This window comes from Rattus norvegicus, chromosome 6 (assembly GCF_036323735.1).
Source record: "Rattus norvegicus strain BN/NHsdMcwi chromosome 6, GRCr8, whole genome shotgun sequence".
NCBI lineage: Eukaryota > Metazoa > Chordata > Mammalia > Rodentia > Muridae > Rattus > Rattus norvegicus.
In genome coordinates, this window is record NC_086024.1 from 45,932,316 (window position 1) to 45,954,555 (window position 22,240).

Below are 22,240 nucleotides of genomic sequence, written 5' to 3' on the forward strand. Positions count from 1 at the left end.
GACAGGGAGGGTCCATCTTGGTACTGTCACTTCTGTGGGGTTTGGACCAGATGCTTCACTTTGCTGCCTTCTCTTCCTTAGCCTCTCCCAGTAGCCTTTCATCCTAGCCTATTATATTCTTTAAGTAAATTATTTAAATCCTCGAAGCCCCTTTAAAGTAAAATACATGGATGGTTTTCTGTTTCCCTGTCCTTTACATAAATAATAAACCAATCTGAGCAAGCTTACTCATTTAAATTCACATTTTTGTAATGTAGCAGTGTATGCCAGTGTGTGACCAAGTGTGCATACTCTGAGTGTGTGTACCTACAGGGTGGAAATACGTGGCTTCCTGCTTTGCTGACCATCTCCCCAGAGCACTTACATTGGTCTTATTAGCTGAGTCTGAAGATGATTAGCCTATGACTTTTTCAGCCTTATAGTGTCATTTTACAAGCCATGTAGAAGTGATCATTGTACTGTTTTCCCGAAGCTCCTAGAGGAAGAGAGTAGAGCTAATTTCGACTGTAGATGAAAGCATTTCAGGTATGCTTTGTCTCAGAATCCTTGGCATAACCATGCTATAGGGTACTAAGCTCAGTTTTGCTGTTACAGGCAGCATGGCATATGACAGAGCCTTCTTACAGGTTGTAGTGACGAAGGTGTGGAAATTGGTACATTCCCTTTGGGAAACACTGTGTGTTGGAGAAAGGGTCTTTGTATGTGTGTTCATGTTTATTCCTGTAGTCCTCAGGTGCTGGCCATACTGGTTTTTGAGACACTGTCTCCTGGTACCTGGGATTAGGCTAGGCTAGGTGGCCAGTGAGTCCTGAGTTTTGATTGTCTCTACCTCCCCAGTGCCCAGATTATAGGGACACATTACCATACTCAGATTTTCATGTTGGTGCTGGGGACATATTTAACCAACTGAGCCATCTCTTTCAGCCCTGCAGTTGGGAGACTTTGAGGTTGGATGGAGGCAGGGTAGTATGGAGTGGTAGAAATGACCTGGAAAGCTGGACGCACACACAGCACTGCTCATTTCAGTGAAGAATTACCATTGCACCTCCCCTAACGGTTTTCTCAGAACTTAAGGAACTCTTCCCTGGTCTAGGAAAATGAAAATCGGCAATCGAAGCCTTTTAAATGTACTGTTAATCAAAACAGTAGAAAATATCCTAGTATTTTACTTTTTTACTGATTTGTAAAGACTGTCAAGAATAATTTGAACAATGCCTGCTATCTTCTCCTCCCACACTTTTTTATACGGACTCAGTGTTTTCCTTTGCCCTAGTAAATTGTTGCTTTTCAAAGTCTCGTCCATGGCCCTACTCATGTCATTAACTATCTCCAAGAGCACATTCATGTCTGCAGTGCTGAGATTAAACCCAGGGTCCCATGTACGCTGGGAAAGCTCTGTGCAACTCAGCCCCATCCTAGCCATTCTGAGAGTTCCTTTAGAGGAAGGGCTTTGCTGGTGTCACTGCAAGTGAGATATTTACCTTCTGTTACTATTTTATTTTGAGACATTCCCTTCACACTGTTTCTCAGTTTGTATCTATGAAGTCCTAGCCAGTGGCAGTGTCCCATTTCCCACTCACAGCTCTTTCTTCTGTACCTCCTCTCCTCCTTGCCTCCCCCCTCCGTCCCTCTGCTACATTGTCACCTTTTTCTTCATTAATTACCAACTTGGTGAAGTAGGTTTAATTGGGGCTGTAAATGCTAGCAATGCCATACTCCTGCACTGTGTAAACTGGTGACCACAGGGGCTCATCCCTGAGAGCACTGAGAGAAGCACCTTGGTGCCGTGGTGACTGCTGCTTGTGAGCTTGGCTCCTGTTCACATCAGAGTAGTGCAGGTTTATACTTCATGTTGATACCACAGTTGAGTCATTTCAGAAGTCACTGAAATTTGAGTCCTGTTGTTAAGGGCAGTAGTTTTGCAGTGTCGTGACTGTGTAAGTGCTATTTGTAGCCGGGTCATCTCACATGATTTTGATTCCCCTGCAGTTTGGAAATCGTTTCAAGTTTCCATGTCATGATCACTGATCAGCCCCTTGTTCGTACCATAAGTCTGGACCTCATGGCAAGAATCTGTGTAGCTCAGATATATTTGTTTGTGCATTGCTGAAGAACTCACTCCTAAGTCTTTGTGGGCTGCTCACCTTCAAATCCTGGGATCTCCCTGCTCTGTTACATGGAATGTTCTCTGCATAGTCAAAGAATTAGAAAAACCCCGGGTTTCTGAAGGAACGTAGTTTCTCCCTAAATACTTTCCATTCACCAGATGAGTGCCCAGTGAGGCTCATGAGGGTAAATACAAAACACAAATTCTTACAGCAGCTTCACACTCCGTTGGCCTGCACCCTCCAGACAGCAATGAGAGAGAGGATTTACTCCTGAAGTAGGAGAGGCAGTATCTTGGCAAAGCTCTCGTGACCACCGTGCCATATACTAGGTGCCTTCCTGGCTGCATTCTGGTCCAGATACATGGATCACTGGCTGCTTGCTGAGCCACTCAGCCTAGAAACCTAGGTCTTTAGTGTAGAGGGAATTCTCTTGGAAGAAAAAATTATTATTTTCTGCCATGGTCTTGGTTATCTGATCATAGTCGGGATAGGGAGCTAGAGAGCTACATGAGAATACAGAGGAGAGGACAAGCTGCGGTATTTGGGGGAGTACCCATGTCAGCACTGTCAGGTCTATGCATCTTCCTGCTGGAAGGTGGGGTTCCAGCTCAGCAGCCTGAGGATTGTCACCTGTAGGCTGGGAGAGCACCTCCCCCTGGCACACCAGCCTTCCTGTTACTGTTCACTTCCCTCTCTTACAACCTGCCCAACACCCACGAGACCTCCCCTCCCTCCTTCTGTAGGCTAAGATGTGGGCCTAGAGAGTCAGGGTTTTAAGTAGCAGATAGTCTTTGTATGTTTCTATATTGGGACAAGATAATAATAAGTGTCTGCTCGGAGCTACAGAAGTGATGCTTTGAGGTAGTGCTGTTCACATGTTTTCCAAACACTGAAGCAAGTGGTAAGCATGTGTGTGTGTATATTTATAAGACAGATCACTAGCCAGACACTTGTAAACCACTTCAAGAACATACTATCTTATTCCTTTTTCTTTTAAGATAGCTGTGAAAATAAGCAATTAGACAAGCAAAGTCCCTAGGGGAAATACTTTTACAGATGGGTCAAAGGAGTTTTTATTTTATAATCATTCATCTAAAGCATTCTTGTCTTTAAGCAGGATAATTTATTTGTTGTAAATTAATGGGAAGAAAAAAATTTTAAATACCAACAACATATCTTTGTTATTTTTAAATTTAATAATTTTAATAAATATAGCAAGATATTAAAATTTTTTCTTCTTTGTTTTTTAACCTAATAGACCCATGGCTTTTGACCTGAAATATTGATTAATTGCTAATAACACCTTTCTCACATTTACAGGTGACTCCAAAATTTCCCTGGTAGCCCCCTCTTCTCCTGAGTCCTTGTGTGAAATACTACTCCCAAGACACCTACTGGTGTCTGTTGGAATGTGGATGATGTCTATGTCATCCGTAGTCTTAAATGAACAACATCATTCCCTGCCCTTTGCTCTAGCCCACACCTTTTATCCTGATGCCCTAGTGTGACTCTAAGCTCATTCCCAATGTCTGCCCACTTACCAGGCAGCTAAAAGCTGATTCCAACCCCATGTCTAAGCCTTAGCTCTCTCATCTCATCCCGCTGCTGCTGCTGCTGCTGCTGCTTTAGTTCCATAGAAGTGTGTTTCACAGGGATTGCTCCCTGGGTGGAATCAGTCCCACCCTTTGATTTCCATCACTCTAGTCCAGGCCCCACCTCTTCATCACTTCCTAGGATGCCTCTGAATCTTGTAATAGCTCTAGTCTGTTCTTAGCCCTGTGCCATGCACCATGTGGCTGCTACCTCTCCAATTTATCATCATGTTTGCCTCTCCTGCCTCCTTCTCTGAATAGTGGCACCCCCAGGTCTTCGGAAGAACAATCATAGAGTACTGAGAATGTTTATAGTCTGCCTTGATTATTTTTAATTTTTGTCTTTTAAGATATCTTTCCCAAATTGCCGGTCTGCTCTTGTCAGATGATTCACTACTCCTCAGTCAGTTGAAATGCTGTCTTCATATACCTTTTTTTTTTATTAAAAAAATGTTATTGTGTGTGTGTGTATATGCACGCGTACACATGCATGCACACACCATGCATGCATGTGTATGTGCGCGCGTACACATGCATGCACACACCATGCATGCACACACAGAGGCAAAAAGATGTGGATCCTCTGGAATTGGAGTTGCAGATGGTTAATTGTGAGCTGCCTGCCTAGTGTAGGTACTAGGAACAGAACCTAGCTCCTCTGCTAGAGTAGTACGTGCTCTTAACTGCTGGTCATTCAGCCCTTCTCTTCAAACTTCTACTTGTGGAAACCTATTTGGTTTTAGGTCTCCTTGGTGCTGTCTCCCCAGGATACCATCTTGGATATTTCTATTAGATTCCTTTTTTTTCCTCTGAGTTCCTTCATGCACCTGACCATCCTTCATACATTCTGGATGCCCTTTATATATTCTGGACATTTTTTCATACAGAACTTTATAACAAACACATTGCGTATTTTTCTCCTCTCTGAAGCTGGGGTCAGACACTAGGACTTTTCTTTCCTTGGTCTATTTTAGAAATGATATTTACTCAAGGATGACTTTTGAACTTGTATCTCTTGGAATTTTAGTTAAGAGATTATCAGTTTATAGTTTCATACAAGTAATAAGCAGGCCATACTTCACCATGGCTTTATGTAGCGCTGCTACACAGATGCAGCGTTCAGAACAGAGGTCAGAAGTGGAGCTCCAGCCAGTGAAATAAGGTCTGTTTGGTGAAGCGAGAGCCATCTCAAGTAGGCTGGTGCTTCCCTGCTCTGTTCTAGGCTGTCACTCTGATTTATAATCATTCTTGGGTGACTGGTTTCCACTGGCTTCTAGGCCCTGAGTGTGAAATGACCATCATCTGAGTCAGTGAGCAAACGTGTTTGTTATACGTGTTAGGAAGCTCGCTACCTAAAACAGTACAAATAAAAAGGAATTTAATGTCAGTTCTGAGCTGTACAAATGAATCTGAATAGCCAAAGCTTTGCTATGTAGAGATTGTACTGTGTCTGTGAAGAATAATCCCTGGTCCAAGGCAGAAAACCAGCGGGTTATCCTTAGAATGCTTCCTAGTCGAGTTCCGTAGTTCCTTAGTTGGAGACAGTAAACTGCACCTGCCAGCCACACCACCACACTGACTGACAACTTACAAGTCCTTCCACGCGGAGGTGGCACTGGATAGCTTTCTTAGTCTACTTTAATATGGTAGCTAAGCCATATCCTAGCTTGGTGGTGGGGTACACTCCTTTAGTCCTCATACCTGGGAGGCAGAGGCTGGTAGATCTCAGTGACTTTGAGGCCAGCCTGATCTATAGAGAGAGTTCCAGGAAAGACAGAGCTACACAGAGAAACCCTGACTCAAACAAAGCCATATCTTAAAATTTTATGTATTTCCTTGAAAAATACTGGGTTATTTGTGTTTGTTTTGCAGTAAAAATATCAGTTGAAAAAAATTCTTTCCTATATAGTAAGCATAATATTAGCTCAAAGATTCATTTTTAGATCATTATATGTAATGGCCAAGAATTATCAATCAGAATGTATCAATAGAATTTGTTTTGTTGTTGGAAAGTAAAACCTAGAATCAATCAGAAAGTTCTAGAAATTGATTCTAAAGACATTGTGAACATTTTATAATGTTAATAGTTATACCTTATGGACTAAGTATTGTAAAACCATTTTCTGATGAGAGTGAGTTTGTGTGCATGCGTGCATGCGTGTACACATATGCAGAATCCCTCTGTCTTAGTTAGGGTTTTATTACTGTGAACAGACACCATGATCAATGCAAGTTTTATAAAGGACAACATTTAATTGGGGTTGGCTTACAGGTTCAGAGGTTCAGCCCAATATCATCAAGGTGGGAGCATGGCAGCATCCAGGCAGGCATAGTGCAGGAGGAGCTGAGAGTTCTACATCTTCATCTGAAGGAAGCCAGGAACAGACTGACATCCTCAGACAGCTAGGAGGAGGGTCTCCAAGCCCACCCCACAGTGACACACTTCCTCCAACAAGGCCACACCTTCTAATAGTACCACTCCCTTGGCTGAGCATAGGCAAACCATCACACTCCACTCCCTGGCCCCCATAGGCTTGTTCAGACTATGGAGGCCATACCTAAACATAGCATAATAAAAAAGTACGTTTAGTCCAACTTCCAGAGTCCCCATAGTCTAAAGCAGTCTCATCAGTGTTAAAAGTCCAAAGCCCAAGATCTCTTCTGAGATTTATCCAATCACTTAACTGTAATCTCCAAAGCAAGACCGGAAACCACCTGGGCAAACTCCAAACTCTGCATTTCTATGTCTGATGTCAAAGCAGTCTTCAGATCTCCAGCTGTTTTTTCATCTGTGTTGACTGCAACAAACTTCTTTCACGTGGACTGGTTCCACTCCCTGTTACCAGATTTTCTCAGTAGATAGACCTCAACTCTAGCATCTCCAACATCTGGGAGTCTCCAAGACAACTTCAGTGTTGCAGCTTCTTGTTTTAATGTTTGAGAACCACACATGATCTGGGCTCCTCCAAAGGGCTGACCTCACTTCTCCAGCTCTGCCCTCTGTAGCACTCTAAGCTCAGGTTGATCCACTCCACTGCTCTTCTTGGTGGTCATCCTATGGTACTGGCATCTCCAATATGCTGGGGTCTTCCACTGCAACTAGGCTTCACCAATAGCCTCTGATAGGCTTTCTTCACGATGCCAAGCCTCAACTACTTTGCATGACCCCTTCAGTCCTAGGCCATCAACTGTAGTTGAGGCTGCACCTTCACTAATGGCCTAACGTGGCCTCTCACAGTGGCAAGCCTCAGCTGCTCTTCATGGCCCCTTCATGCCTTCAAAACCAGTCCCAGCCAGGTGACTCTTCCACATTATGAAATACACCCTTGGCTATCTCTGGAACACAGCTTCTTTATGCTCTCAGAAAACACTTCCCAGAAGATTCACCTCAGTGATGCTGGTTTCTTCTTAATCACCACTAATTTCTTAGCTCCAGCTAACCAGCATCAGTTTTCCCAGTCGCCCCCTTTATTCTGGACTCTAAAGCTAAAGCCATGCGGCCAAAGCTATCAGGTTCTGCTGCTTGCTGGGGCTGGAACATGGGCCCCTTGTTCTATTACATTGTCACCAGCTTTCTGTTTTCCAATTCCTTCATTGCCTAAGCTTGGCTGTCCTGGAACTTGCTCCATAAACTGATTTTGAGCTCAGAGATCTGCATGCCTGTCTCCTAAACACTGGGATTAAAGACGTGGGCCACCAAGTCTGGATTTAAGTTTTCCTTTACCTAGAACTTTACCTGATCTTGAGATTTTGGTTTTTTTTTTTTTTTTTTTTTTAATTCTGATACTAACTTATACTGATCCCTGTCTTTCCTGCAGAGCCTCCCTAATATCCTCACGGACGATCGATTTAAAGTTATGTTTGAGAACCCCGACTTCCAGGTGGATGAAGACAGTGAAGAGTTCAGGCTTCTCAATCCACTTGTCTCGAGGATTAGTGAGAAGAGGAAGAAGCAGCTGAGACTCTTGGAGCAGCAGGAGCAGCTCAAGAATGTAAGGCTTGCCTGTCGGCCAATAGATGGGGATAGCTTCTTTCTGTTTGCCTGTTTTAAAAAACCTTTTATTCTGAGGTATACATTGCACTGTGTTGCATAAGGACACTTTGACACCAGTCTACATTGAGCTGGGACCCCCTTCCCTCCACTCTGTCCCCTCTCCTCCTGCTAGTCCTGTTGTTCCACTGGACACTCTTACTTCTACTCTGATGTCATAAGTGCACACATGAGTATGTGTGTGCACATGTGTATTCTGTATAAAATCTAAGAGCCTCAAATGAGGAAAAACATGACATTTCACAAAGCCAGATACTGTGTGTTTCGGCTTCTTGACATACAGTTTCTGTGAATTACAAAGCCTCTGATTATACATGAGAGGTAATTAGTTTCATACTAATTGCTTGACATTCAGCCCGGAGTGTATCTTATTAATTAAAGGCATTTCTTCCGATGCTCCATGGAGCAGCTGTCACGTACTCTGATGGGCTGATGCCTCTAATAGTCCGTGTTTGGCTGGGGGAAGAGCTCTTTCTGCTATTTTTGATTTCAGGAAGAGGAGGAAGAACCGGAAGGAAAACCCAGTGATGCAGAAAGTTCAGAGAGTTCAGATGATGAAAAAGATTGGGTTGAAGAAGTCAGGAAGCAACGCAGACTCCTGCAGCAGGAAGAAAGAGTGAAGCGGCAGGAGCAACTGAAGGAGGACCAACAGACAGTCCTGAAGCCCCAGTTCTACGAGATCAAAGCAGGCGAAGAGTTCAGGAGCTTCAAAGAGTCCGCCACCAAGCAGAAACTGATGAAGTAAGTAGCCTGTGGAATCCAGCCATGCTCCCTCCTCACACACTACCCCGAGATGGCACCTATTCTCTCTGGGTGTTAGGTACCAGAGGAGAGGGTGGGGATACGCCCCACCTCCAACCCAGCAGGAAAGTCATGGTAAAGCCACTGGCCCCTAGCTGCTCCTTAAATAACTCTTTGAAGTCTTCATATATTAACATGTGTTAGAACACTTTTAATCTCTAAAAGCCACACTCTTGTCCCGTGTTTACTATTGGGCTGCCCAGCCTTTAGGTACTTGCTTTGTTCACACCCTGCAGGTCAAACAGCATAGCAAAGGCCTCTGAACAGAAGTGGTGTTTAATTCATTAGTTTGTTCTGAGAAGGTTTTGTTATGAAGCCCAGGATGCATCGACTTTCCAGTCTCCTTCCTCACATCACTTTTGAGGCCTGGAAGTATAGGTAACAGGACCTCTGCTTAACAACCAGACCAAGGACTGTGGGATTCCTCAATTGGTAAAGTGTTTGCTGTTCCAATGTGAGGGCCTGAATTTGATTCCTAGCAGCCATGCAAAAGAGCTGGATGCAGTTGATCCTTTCTGGGAATACACTGATCCCTGGGACTTGACCAGTCAGTCTAGCCAAATCAGTAGGAAATCATGTCTCAAGAAAGAAAAAAAGGAGAAGCTGGGTGGAGTGGCACACACCTTTAATCCCAGCACTCAGGAGACAAAGGCAGGAGAGTTACAAGTTCAAGGCCAACCTAGGCTCCTAGTAAATTCCAGGGCTATACAGAAAGACCCTGTCTCAAAAACGATTAATTAATTAAGTAAGTAAGTAATTAATTTTAAAAAGTAGAGAGTAATTGAAAAGGGTACTCAACTTTGGCCTCCGGCTTCTGCATACATGTGTGTGCGCGCGCGCGCACACACACACACACACACACACACACACACACACACACACACACACACACACACACACGGCAAACATGCCAAACACCTTACCCTAGCTCAGTTGCCTGATTATTAGAAATTTACTCAAAAAATTTGCAAGAAATTTTATGTCCTTTACAACTGAATGGAGAGATGGAAGATCAGTAGACTAGTCAAATGCAGGGAGATAGGAGGAGTGGGATAGGGCCTGGGAGAGAGGAGAGGAGCTCGTTCTAGTGGGTGCAGAACTTCCATGTGAAACAGCATGTTCTGGAGATGCTGTTGCTTTGATGGCTGTGGGATGCTTGCTGCTCTCAGGCGGTCCACCTCATATGCTCTATTGACATGGTTCAGTAGAGACTCATACTCAGAGTATCAACAGATACTCACCATAATGAAAGAATATCAGCCCTCAGAAAAGTCGTACTGTTTTACACTGTTTTCAGTTGTCAAGTATCAGATGGTGCCTCTTCCCCTTGAGACTGTAACGTTGGACGCTCTAGGTGGTGTGGGGAGCAGCTGGTGGGGCTGGAGAAGTCAGGCAGAGCCAGTGCCACTCTGCCTCTTGAGCTTCTTTCTCCAGCACCCAGTTTTCCATTCAGGAAAAGGTGATTTTTACAAAGGTCCAGGGGAGAAGGTGGGGTAGGGAAGGCATCAGTGTTGCTTCTGGGGTTCAGACATGTCTTTCTCATCTTCACACTTCAACAGCTAACCTGACACATGCTGGGTGCGGCTCCTTCTACTCAGAGCCTAGGAACACATGTGTTCTAGCTAACCAAAGGTGTGTTATAAAGAAGCTAGAGAGATGGGGTTGGGGATTTAGCTCAGTGGTAGAGCACTTGCCTAGCAAGCGCAAGGCCCTGGGTTCGGTCCCCAGCTCCGAGAAAAAAGAAAAAGAAAAAGAAGCTAGAGAGAGAGAGAGAGAGAGAGAGAGAGAGAGAGAGAGAGAGAGAGAGAGAGAGAACACACAGAGAGACAGAGAGAACACACAGAGAGACAGAGAGAGAGAGAAAGAGAGAGAACAGAGAGAGAGAGAGTATGTCATGGATAGAGTTTTGTCTGGGGCATCCATTTGGTTAGTTTTGGTTTCTTAGAGACAAGAGTCTCAATCTAGAGAGCCCAAACTGGCTGAGGCTTAACCATAGCTCAGGCTGACTGTGTTCTCACCTACATGTGAGTGGAATTGCAGTCCTGTTGCCACTCTGTCCTTAGCCTTTTGAGAAACTGCTAAATAGCTTTGCAGGGTAGGTGCACCATAACTGTGCACCTTGCTTTGTCCGGTGTTACTCTCGGGCCACTGCTGCAGATTGCTTTTCTTTATGTATTTTCTGCTGCATTTGTCTTGCTTCATGTGCTCCCAACTAGTGCTTGGGATGGAGAGACTGTCAGTTACCCCTTCACGGTCTTCTCCAGAAAACATCATTTCCTGGTAGAAAACTGCAGTGGTTGTTTTCAGTGTAAACATAGGAATTAGGCCACTGGAGGGAGTGGGGTGTGGAAGTATGACTTAGCTCACTGGCATTCTTCCTGTGGGCTGGAGCTGGATATTGTGAAAAACAAACAGGATAAAAGTTTGTATTTAGGGTAAAGAGATGCTCAGCAGTTAAGAGCATGTGCTGTTTTTTGTTTTTGTTTTTTGTTTTTCAATAAGCAGGGTTCAGTTCCCAGCAACAAAATGGTGGTTCACAACCATCTGAAACACCAGTTCCAGGGGACTTGATGCCCTCCTCTGACCCCCACAGAGCCAGGTCCACACATGATACATATACATATATGAAGATGAAATACTCATAAACATAAAACACAATTTAAAAATGTTTTTAGGGGTTTTTAAGATTTGTATTCAATAGAGCAGAAGAAATGGCTCCATGGAGAGAGAGCTTACTCTTCTTTAAGAGGACCTGAGTTTATTTCCAGCACTGACCATCAGAAGGTTCACAACCATGGGTAACTCCAGATCCCAGGAAACTTGACTCCCTCTTCCAGCCTCACTCTCATACAGCACACGCTCATGCAGATTGTCTGTGTAATTTTAAAAATTTTAAGAATAAACAGCAGGTCTAGCAAGGTGCCTTGTGGGTAAAGACACTCGTTGGCAATCTGCGTTTGGTCCAGGTCCCACGTGGTAGAATGAAATAGCTATAGAAGTTATTTGACTATCACACATGCTCTTCTCTGCACACTAATAAATGAAATGCAATAAACTAAACATTTTTAAACAAAAATAAGCTACAGCTGAGGGAATCCTGCAGGACAGCACTCTCAGTGAGTAAGAGTCCCTTTGAGAAGAGCTAAGTGCTTGCTCCTTAAAGGGCTATCCCAGTGGGGCTGGCTAGCATTGGCAAAAGCATTTTCCTGAGTGCTAGTCTTGACTGGATTATTGTGGCAAATCCTGGGCTTGCAGATTTTAATACTGCTTAGTAAAGCATTGAACCATTATCCTTCAGAGAACTGAAATAACTCCTTATGTTTATCCCATGAGTCACCACAAGGCAATCCAGAAAAGACACCATCAAAATGAGATGTATTGTGTTGAAATATTCACTCAGACTTGCCCAGCTTGAAAATTATTTTTGTAACAGAGAAAATAAACAGTCAGTAGTCAGCAGGTTTTAGATAAATAGTAGTAGTTTATGCCCAGTTCCTTTTTCAATACAAACTTTCATGCTTTGTACCCTGCTAACTGTATTTCTGAGTTATTCACCCACTATCCATTCATCAAATATCCAAGGAGTGCCTGGTATGAATGAGCTAAGACCCTCCTAGACCCTGAGGACAGGAAGGAAGGACACATATCTGTTACTCCTATACTAGCAGATATCCTCTGAGTCAGAGAGGTGTGGAAGAGAGAGAAAAGAAAGGGGCTTGATTGAGGGAAAACTCAAGAAACTGTTTGTGAGAGTCTTGTTGGAACTGGCCTTTTGAAAGGTATAGTATTGAGCACTCAGTGGGGTGGGGACAGGTCCCACAGGGCCCTGGAAAGCCATGGAGAACTGTCCAGCTGAGATTAACATCATCACATCTGTCTTCATCAGTCCTTCCCTCAATACAAACACTTTATATAACAATACTGTGTGTTTATTGTAGAATTAAGTCATAGAAGCAGAAAGGGTCCTGTTCAGAAACCCATAGCAAAGTATCTCAGCTTTAAAACAGTGGTATGGGAGAGACTGTACTCCCAAGTACTCAGACTGTCAGAGAGTCTGAGAAGACAGCTGCCACCACCCCTCACCCCCAAAAAGGTCCAGGTGCCTAGACCATACCCAAGGCCAAAGGCTAGTGGAGCTGGCAGACCCAGAGCCAAGTTACCACCCAAAAGGCTATGCAAGGGTGGGGGGAAGGCAGACACCAACTATAACACTGGCTACTGATTTAAATCCAAAAGCAGACTGAAACAGTCGAGGGTAGCCTTGAAGTGTCTAGCATGTTCCCTGTGAAGTGAAGCAAATCTGACATTCAAAGTATAGAGCTGGGTTTTCAGCTTATGAACTCCACAGAGCCTATGTCTTCCCAGTGTATCCCATAGACAAGTGGAGACCTAAGTCTGGGCTTGTGGTATGTGTTGATTTGAAAGATGCTAGCCCTTTCGTGTGATGTGAAAGACTTCAGTGTGCTGAAGATATGTTTAGTATGAAGATATGTTTAGTAAGAAGTAGAATCCCAGGGAAAATATGTTTGTGAGTCAGATAAAAGCCATACATCTGTTTGGTTAAGTGTGCTGAGAGCATCACACTTTTTTTGGCTGCTTAAATTAATCACCCTCACTGGAGCTTTTGAAGCTCCATTTGCAAACTAGTAATATTGAGAGCATTGAAACTTTTATAGGAAAGAGAAAATTTTGTCAGTTACTTAAAAGACTTACTTAGTATATATGTACATGCGCTTACCTGAGTTTATGCACATGATTATGTGCATACCTATAGGGGCTAGAGAGTGTCAGGTACCCTGGAACTGCAGTGTTAGATGTGAGCTGCTGATGTGGGTGCTGGGAGTCAGACTTGGGTCCCCGTCAAGGACAGAAAATGCTCTTAACCAATGAGCCCCCAAAGTTGGTTATTTAGGAATACCTAACATTGCACTTTTAAACACTGAAGCACTGTTTACATCTTATATTTGGATTGCATTTGCCTTGTAACTAGAGTCTGTCCTGAGGAACAGTGAGGTATACTGCCTTCTGCTCTTTAACTTGCCCTCCCCTGCAGAGGGATTAATAAAAACTGGTTGAGGAGTGATTTTTTAATTAAATGTTGCTAATTAAAGAAATTTTAAAGTGTGTATTTTAAGCCTCAAAGAAGTAAGTCATTCTCCTTTCCTGGGGCAGCTAATAAATATCTCATTTGATTTTTTTCCCCTTGTAGTTTATGCCCAGTTCCTTTTTCATATTAAGGAATCCTTACTAATCGTGTAGGCTCTTCCCTTCCTGTTCTACCCTGGATAGCTGGGTGTCTCAGCTTCTAATCTTTATTTCTCTGTCTTCTCTTTGTAGTCACCATCATGTTTTTATTAACTTGTCCTGTTTACATTTTTTCCCTGAAATACATAATTGTACCAACTAGAAAATGTCATGTGTTGTCACCTTCCGCCCCAGACCTGAAGCCTGGGGTGGGGGATAAGGAGAGCCTGAGGTAAGAAGGGAAACCAGCTGCTGCTGCAGTTCTCTCTGACCAGTCACACTCAAGCAACAGACGATGACCTGCCGGGTGGCAGCCACACACTGACTTTCAAAGGGAGAGGAGGGGAGCTTGCTTTAATGTAGAAGTCTGCACACCATCCCCAGCTGTCTCTGATCTTCTGCCATGGCTCGTCCTAACACTCAGCTTGCCTCTCTGAGCAGCCTAGACAGAACAAGTTTTTACAGGCACAGGAGGAGAGAACATTGGGAGAAGGCAGTTATGTGCCCTACTGTGGAGGAAGTCAGGGCGTTCTTAAAGAGTAGTAATTTCCCACAATTGACTTGAAAAGTCTTTTACTTCCCAAATTAAGGTTCTCTGTGGCCCACTTTGTCTCAGTGGCTCCATAGTTCAGAATTCCTGTTAACTTTGAAGCTCACATTGAGAGCAGCCATGAACAGGCTAAGGAATCTGCCTAGGTGGACAGTTTGCACTGCAGTTAGCTCATGCCTCACTTTTGAGTTATTTAAAACATTGCAACTGGATTTTAATTCCTTCCAGTTTGTCATGTGGGAGCTTGTCACTAGGACCACTTGATGGACACGTCTTCTGAAGAGAGGTGTAAATCCATGGTCTCACACACACCTGAAAAGTAAACTCCCTCCTGGAACCCTGGTTTTAGACTTGATCCACATACTGCCTGGGGCAAGTCATTTAACATTTACCTCCCTTTTGCCATCTATAAAGGATAAATACTTCTGTCTCAGGGATGTTGAAAGGATTAATTAGTTAGTCTGTAAAGAACTTTGAAGATGAAAAGTACTTTAAAAGTGCTTCTTAATAACGTTATCGCCTAGAAAAGAGCGCCACTTTTATGCTAACCACTTATGCCTCAGACTGTGCAACGAAGGTGTGCTTAGCATGCTACAGATAGCTAGCTATAAAGTGAAGTGAGCTTCTCATGGTGTGAACATCAAACATTGGTTTCAAAATCGCAAAGGAACTTCACTGTGTAGCAGCTTCCTCAAGAGTGGGGATCCACTCATAATTAGTTACAGAGATCATTCTGGGGAACAGAGGACAGAGGATGTCTCTCACAGTCGCCCCTGCTCCTAGTTCTATCAGGTTTTTGGGTCCCTCAAGGGAAGGTGAAGATGGAAGGTCCTTGGGCTTTATTTTGTTCTTGTGCACTCCTTGATTTGCAGAGGGAAGAAACAGAACTGCAAGGCAAATGGCGCTCTTCCTTTCTGGTTCCTTCTCCTGTGCTCTAGGATCTCATCTGGGGGTAGGCAAGCATTGCAGCCATCCTGGAGCAGGCAGATCTCCAAAACAAGTTAGTGGGGTGGGGATCTAAATGTCCTGGCTTATGATAAAAACATTTCAGTAACATGCAGGTAAGTTTTAAGTATCAGTGCTATTGGAATTTGAATGGGATATCAGTCCCGGATGGGCATATGCATTCCTGTAGTCCCAGAACTAGGAAGGCTGAAGTAGCTTGCCTAGAGTTTAAAACCAGCTTGCACTATAGAGTACAAAGTCTTCCTCTCAGTACGGGCGTGCGCTCTGGAGTGGAGTGTCAAACCTGAAGATACCAGCAGATGTCTCAATGGAAAAGGTATCAGGTGGAATTTACCCAACATTCAAATTGTTTCTGTTCCCTGTCAGTGTGAACAGAGGGATTTGTGTTCAGTTGTCCATGCAGAAGATGGGGATTGACCAAGGCTGATGTAGAAAACCAGAAGTGTCAGGGGACCCCTGTGACAGGAACTCAGCTTCCACCCAGGTGCTTGTAGGAAGTGAACGAGGGGCCGCATGTCCACCCACCTCAATGGTTTAGATACAGAGTGACCAAGAATCACCATCACTGCAGACTATCCCAGGAGACCACAGGCCAGAAACACTGTTTGCATTTTGGTTTTAGAAATATAATCCAGGGGCTGGGGATTTAGCTCAGTGGTAGAGTGCTTACCTAGGAAGGGCAAGGCCCTGGGTTCGGTCCCCAGCTCCGAAAAAAAGAACCAAAAAAAAGAAAAAAAAAGAAAAAAAAAAGAAATATAATCCAGTGAGCTCAGTGGCAGCCATTGAGGTTGAGGTCCATAACCATTGAATTAATTAGTGTTTGTGTCAGCCACTGTTTTTACAGTGCGCTTATGGAAAATGACAGTTTGAGGACAGCTGACTCTCTGGGCTCTGTTAAATGAGTGTTACTGTTTACCATGTGCATGAAAGACGTGTTCATGTGATCAGCCCTGATTAAACCTATCCCAAATAGTCAATCAAAGCATGTTAATGAATATGTCATTCTTTTAACCTCCTACAGCAAAACTCTGGAAGATCGCTTGAAACTTGAAGCAAAACATGGGACCTTGAGTGTGTCAGACACCACTGTTGGCAGCAAGCAGTTGACATTTACTCTCAAGAGGGTAAGTAGTTTCACAATTGTCACCTCCGTCTCCGCTGAAAGGAGCAACACCACAACGTTCTTCTCAAAGCAGTTTATTCAGGAACCTTTCTTTCTGCATGCAAGCAGCAATCTCTCTTTTCTTTTCTTCTCCCTTTCTTCCTCCCCCCCCCCCCAGCACACTCCCTTATATCCTCCCTCAACTCCGCCTCCTCAGTCCAGACTGTGTAATCTCAGTTCATAGGTCCACGTCACATGACCTGATCTTGCGTCATGGTGCACCTGCACAGCTCTCACAATGAACATGGCTAGTTTCAGGTGTATGAGGAAGTCAGGTGCTAGTCACGAGACTTAACTGCAGTCCCGGGCGCCATTTTGGGACTGCCGCCACACCCGCTCCCCACATCCTTTGTGACTGTATAGCTAAAAATGGTTCCCTACACACAATTTTATTTTAATCCACACAGGAAAGCTCTAGGTATGCATATGGCTTTGGGGCCACTCTCCCAAGCTTCTCTCATTGAGGAAGCCTTGTTTCCTACCCCAGTGCTTCCCTATAGCCAGAGCCCCAGCTGGGTGACAGCTACAGAAGAGTATTCATGGGAGAAAGGCCTCATGCTGGAGTCAGCCCTGCTTGGCAACCTATGTTCCTCTGGGTCTCTGTGGCCCATTGTGCAGTCCAGCTTCACAAGAGCTCTGTCTGAGCTCTGTCCATCACCCAGTACTTACCTACAAAGGACTGTGAAGTGACTAGCTTTGCGATGGTCCCATCTGGCTTGCCCAAATACAGGCATTTCCCAGAGTGATTTCTCAGTCAGTAGTAATCTGTTTTAAATTGTCTTGAAGATCCTTTTCTTCTTTCTTCTTCTTTCTCTCTCCCTCTTCCCCTTCCTTCCTTCCTTCCTCATTTGTTTGTTTTGGATTTGTTTTGTTGTTTCTGCTGTTTTGAGACAGGGTCTCTGTATATAGTCCTGGCTGTCCTGGAACTCACTCTGTAGACCAGGTTAGCCTCGAGACCCGCCTGCCTCTGCCTCCTGGAATTGCAGGTGAGCACCACCACTGCCAGGCAAAGAGCCATTTCTGAAGCACGATGTAGTCCTAATGCCTTTTGCATATTGTGGGAGGGACTAAGTTGCTTAAGTATCTGCCATTAGCTAACAAATAACACAACATGGTCTCTTTTCTCAAAAAGATAATTTTTTCCTTCCCAGTCATATCCCTCAATGAAGTCATCAAGTAAAAAGGGCGACTGCAAAGACAATTGCCATCCCCTATGGCTCCTTCTCTAAACTGACATGTCACTTACATGCTGTAAAATCCCCCAAGGTTTTCTTTTTAAGTGTATGTTCTTCACTTTTTAACAATATACACAGAAGGAGCTCTGTGTTTCACACAGGAACATACACTTAGCAGTGGAGTTCTTGCAGTTCTGTCAGTCTGTGATTTATTCTCTTAAATAGGTCAGAATTTTTACGCTAAAACTACTTGATGTGTTAGGCTTTTTTTCTGAAATCAAATGAGCAGAGTATAACTTGTTAACACAAGGCTTATTGTCAGCTTTACTGTCTGTAATCTATAAGGAACACGTTTATGTCTCCTTTGAAACAGGAGCCGTCTCTAGGAACAGACCCACAGTGTCTCTGCGTGGCTCTGTCCAACAGACCGTAGTGCAGCACTGCTCTCATTCTATAATCATAGCCACTTGTCTCCCAGAATGAGACAAGCAGGAGCCCTGAGCTGTCTGAGTGGCTGCTCATCTGGTCAGTTCTTTCAGCGAAGTTGGAAAACTTGACAGGAGAGGACTTGCACACCCCCTCATGCTAATTAATCCCTCACACTCTCTTTTTTTTCTCTCCTTCTGATGCTTACTATTGTTTCTCCAGGTCCGTGCATATGTAGGTAACACTCTGCAGCTAAACTCCACCCCATACTCAGCAAGACTGGCAGTGACTTCTAATAACATTCACTAGGTTTATAACTGTCCTGCTCGAAGCTTTTGTATCAGAGCTGGGGAGATAGCTCAGTGGAGGAATGCTGGTCACAGACCCCAGCTCTGGCAGTGAGACGGCTCAGTCATTCCCACCCCACAGAACTGTTAAGTCAGAAGTCACAAAGTTGAATGTCACTTTGTAAATTTGTGGTAAAACGAAAAGATGAGGAGATACCCTGAGACTTGCTTGAAGTGACACCAGCGCTGAATCAAAACCCTTTGGGAGAATATACTATGTCAATTAATGATTGATTTATGAGTTGTATTACTTGATTGGCATGCTCTTAATCATTTAGTTTATCAGTGTTAAATATATGTTTAAAGATATATTTGTGTATTTGTTTATAGAAGTTTCTTTTTGTTCTATATTCATTGTATATGATACATTGAGGCAAATTGAGGTGCTTTCTGCAGTGCCCGTTGAGTTCACGGGGAGGCTGCGTGTGCTAACGCTGGAATCAGAGCTGTTGCTTATGTCATCAGCTAGCATCTGTCCTCTCCCCTTCCCCACAAGGGCTTCAGGCTGCAGCTGCACAGGAACAAGGAGAAAGAAGAAAAGCTGACTTGGAAAAGAGCTAATTGCCCTGTAAATCTTGATGAGTGGGTGACACGGTGGTATGGTCTTCCAGTGCAGCCTTGGGGAGAGAGGCTAATGATAGACCTTGTGTGTGGGGAGCTTTGTCTACAGAACAATAGAGGCCTCTTCCAGAACTGCCCCCACAGTCCTGCTTCACACTGTAACGACAGGGCCACACTCGCACATGAAGACTCCAGAAATCCTCACAGCTCCTAGCATCCTGTCTGTCTGGGTTCAGCATATCTAAAGAAATGCATTTTATACACCAGACATGGTAGTGCACACCTACATCAACCTTAATCCACACTTGGGCTGAAGCGGGAAGATCATGAGTGTGAGGCCAGTCTGGGCGACACAGACACTGTTTAGGGTGGGGAGGATTTAAGGGAACCTTAATGTGTAGGGCAGAATATTCTCCCCTCTTCTGCCCCTGCCCCCAAGTACTCACTGAAACAAACCCAGAGCCTTGTTCATCAGAATTAAATAGTTGTGCTAACTCTGAGGGTCTTGATGATGTGCAGTGTGGTCTACAGGACAGGTGCTGTCCCCAGGTTCCAGGGTCTCCCTTTTAACACAGAAAACCAGTGCCCTGACTGGCCGCAAGGCTCAGTCCTTTCTCTCTGCTAAGGAAACAGGGCAAATGACACATTTACAAAATTAGCCCAAAGTAAGAACTCCGGTGGAGGAAGTGCCTGCGAGCCCACGGCAAGGCATCTAGTCAGTGTTTTAGGAAGCAGAGGCTACACTGACATACCACATCTTTTTATACATTTTATTTATTTTTATCTGCACAAGTGTCTGTGTGTACACAAATGTCACACATGTGGAGGACAGAGGGCAACTTGAGTTATTTCTCTCCTCCACCATTTGGTCCCCAGGTGATCAAACTCAGGTCACCAGGCTTGATGGCAGATACCTTCACTACTAAGCCACCTCACCAGCCTGACGTAATGTTGACCAGAGGAGTGAACCAGGAGGCTGTGGTTGCATCTCCATCCCTACCCCCGCCCAGTGAGGGAGGGAGCCCCAAATCCCAGAAGGCTTCCACCTGAGTTGGAAGGGCACGCTGGGCAGGGTTTAGTTTGAAAATGCACAGGATGTACTGATCATCAGAAATGGACTGGGTGTCATATAGGAACCCCAAGCCACAAGAAGGCAGAGAGTCAGAGGGGCCATGAGGTCACCAGTTGCTTTCCTACCCTTATCTCCCAACACCCTCTCTTTAAACTCACATGGTTTTTCCAGAGGAACATACTGGTGAATACCTGCATTTTATCCACGTGCCAACAGCAAGCATTGGTGTAGATTGCAGACTCCTTAGCTCCTCTGTTTGGTGGATTCTGCACTGATTGTCTGCTGAGTAGGGGTGCCATTGGGAAGAAAGTGGGGTCTGGGAACATTGGCGCCTTTCAAGAAAACTCATATGGAAACCATCCCTGCCAGCCTGCCAAGGGTTAATAATAGCAAACCTGTTGAGTCCAGTGAGCTTCCATTCATCAACCCTTCCCTCCTCCTCTCCCTCCCTCCCTAGCACCCAAAAGCTTGGAACCGGTCCTAATGAGTTATCCAATCAGGTGTAGGTCATAGTACATTTTGATATGTATGTGATAAAATACATGTCTGATTGGTATTTGATAAAATGCAGTATTTCTTTGTTTGCCTTTAAGTCTGTGTGAATGAACTCACAGTTTTCAGTGTGCGTGCAGAAGAAGGCATGAGTCCTCTAAAGGCATTCCAGGTTTCTACTTTAAGGTCAGGCTGGTGTATGGACGTTTCTCCTTTTGCCCAGAGATTCAGAATTTCTCCTTTGCCAGTGAAAACTGCTCGTTGTCTGTCTGCTGCCCCCAGAGCGGGCTGTCATCCAGTAGCCAGAACACGATGCTGAGTGCATAGCACACTGACTGGCAGCCCTGTGCCCCACCCTGGGGTCATAGCAAACCCTTTCCTCTACTCACCTCACTTTCTTTTAGTCTGAACAGCAAAAGAAGCAACAAGAGGCTGAGAAACTGCATCGTCAGGAAAGGAAAAAGCTGCGTAGGTCTGCCAGCCACCTGAGGTCCAGACCCAGAAGAGGCCGGCCCTTTCACTGACCAAAGGAGTGAGCCTACAAACAACTTGGAAACTGTTTCTCCCCATGGATTCTCACAAGGGCATCACACCCAGACGAGGGAGTGTGGTAGTTAAAACTACACGTAGATGTGTGTGTGTGCATGGTGCTGGTGGTCTGACCGGCCCACTACCCGGCTCCAGTAGTCCCTGGCTCCGGGAGCTTTTTCCAAGTCACTGCCCTTTTGAATATTGTCTTCTCTCCTGCTGATGATCAGAGAAAGCAGTCATCATTTCTAATATTGGAAAGGTCTACATAAAATGAAAAGTTTTATTTCTGCTGGAAACAACGGATTATCATGTTATAAGAATGGTTTGGTTTTTTGGTTTGGTTGGTTGGTTGGTTGGTTTGAGACAGGGTTTCTCTATGTAGCCTTGAGTGTCCTGGAACTCATAAAGATCCACGTGCCTCTGCCTCCTAAGTGCTGAAGTTAAAGGGAGGCACCACCATGCCAGCCAGAAAGTCTGTCCTCACTGTCTTCTGCCCCTCAGGACTGAGTGAAGTCCTGCCCTTATTTGCCCGGTATCTGCTGATTGGCCCTGTCTGTGTGCATGAGTATGTTTGCAGGCTTACTTGCTTGCTTTTGTATTCCTTTGGTATACTGTTTAAACTATTTTTATATCAAGAGTGTAAATCAATGGTAATAAATAATAAGTGAACTCTACTGGCTGTTGTCTTAGCTTGTCACGAGATTACATAGTTATTTTCTGATGAAGTACTATTTGATACAGGCAAGGCCTCTAAAAGGGGATGCTTTCATTTGGACAGTTTCTCTGAGGACTGCTACCTGTGGAAATTTTAAAATTTACTTTGGCTTCCATGCTCAGGAGTTTCTTGTGTAAACAAATGGAATGGGAGCTCTTTGAACCATACCTGTGGTGAGTCCACCAGGCAGGACACAAGGACACGTTAGTTAGCAGTCAGTGTTGTAGATTTGTAGATTTGGCCACTGTCTTCCTACATGCACACATACACACACACACACACACACACACACACACACACACACACACCCCTACCTATTAACTCTTAAGCAGATCCTTCCTGGGGCTGAGCCCCTGGTGGCCCCTCTTCCCTTTCTCAAAGTTTCCCATTTTAAAGTTGCCGTGCATACTGGGTCTCCTGCTGTGTCATTCCTGTGTTTCTGTTAGT

The 22,240-nt window shown here is 44.5% G+C and overlaps 1 protein-coding gene across 3 annotated transcripts in view; it reads left to right on the plus strand.

Annotated features, from left to right (window-relative positions):
• The window catches only part of Nol10 (nucleolar protein 10), a 92,295-nt gene extending 70,543 nt beyond the window's left edge, over positions 1-21,752 (plus strand). For all 3 annotated transcript variants that reach the window (XM_063261889.1, NM_001014076.1, XM_063261890.1), the window contains 4 exons: positions 7,519-7,692; positions 8,245-8,492; positions 16,334-16,436; positions 20,952-21,752. In XM_063261889.1, coding sequence (XP_063117959.1) covers positions 7,519-7,692; positions 8,245-8,492; positions 16,334-16,436; positions 20,952-21,071 — 645 coding nt within the window. In that variant the 3' untranslated portion in view covers positions 21,072-21,752. The remainder of the gene's footprint in view (positions 1-7,518; positions 7,693-8,244; positions 8,493-16,333; positions 16,437-20,951) is intronic.
• Positions 21,753-22,240: the final 488 nt, after the last annotated feature.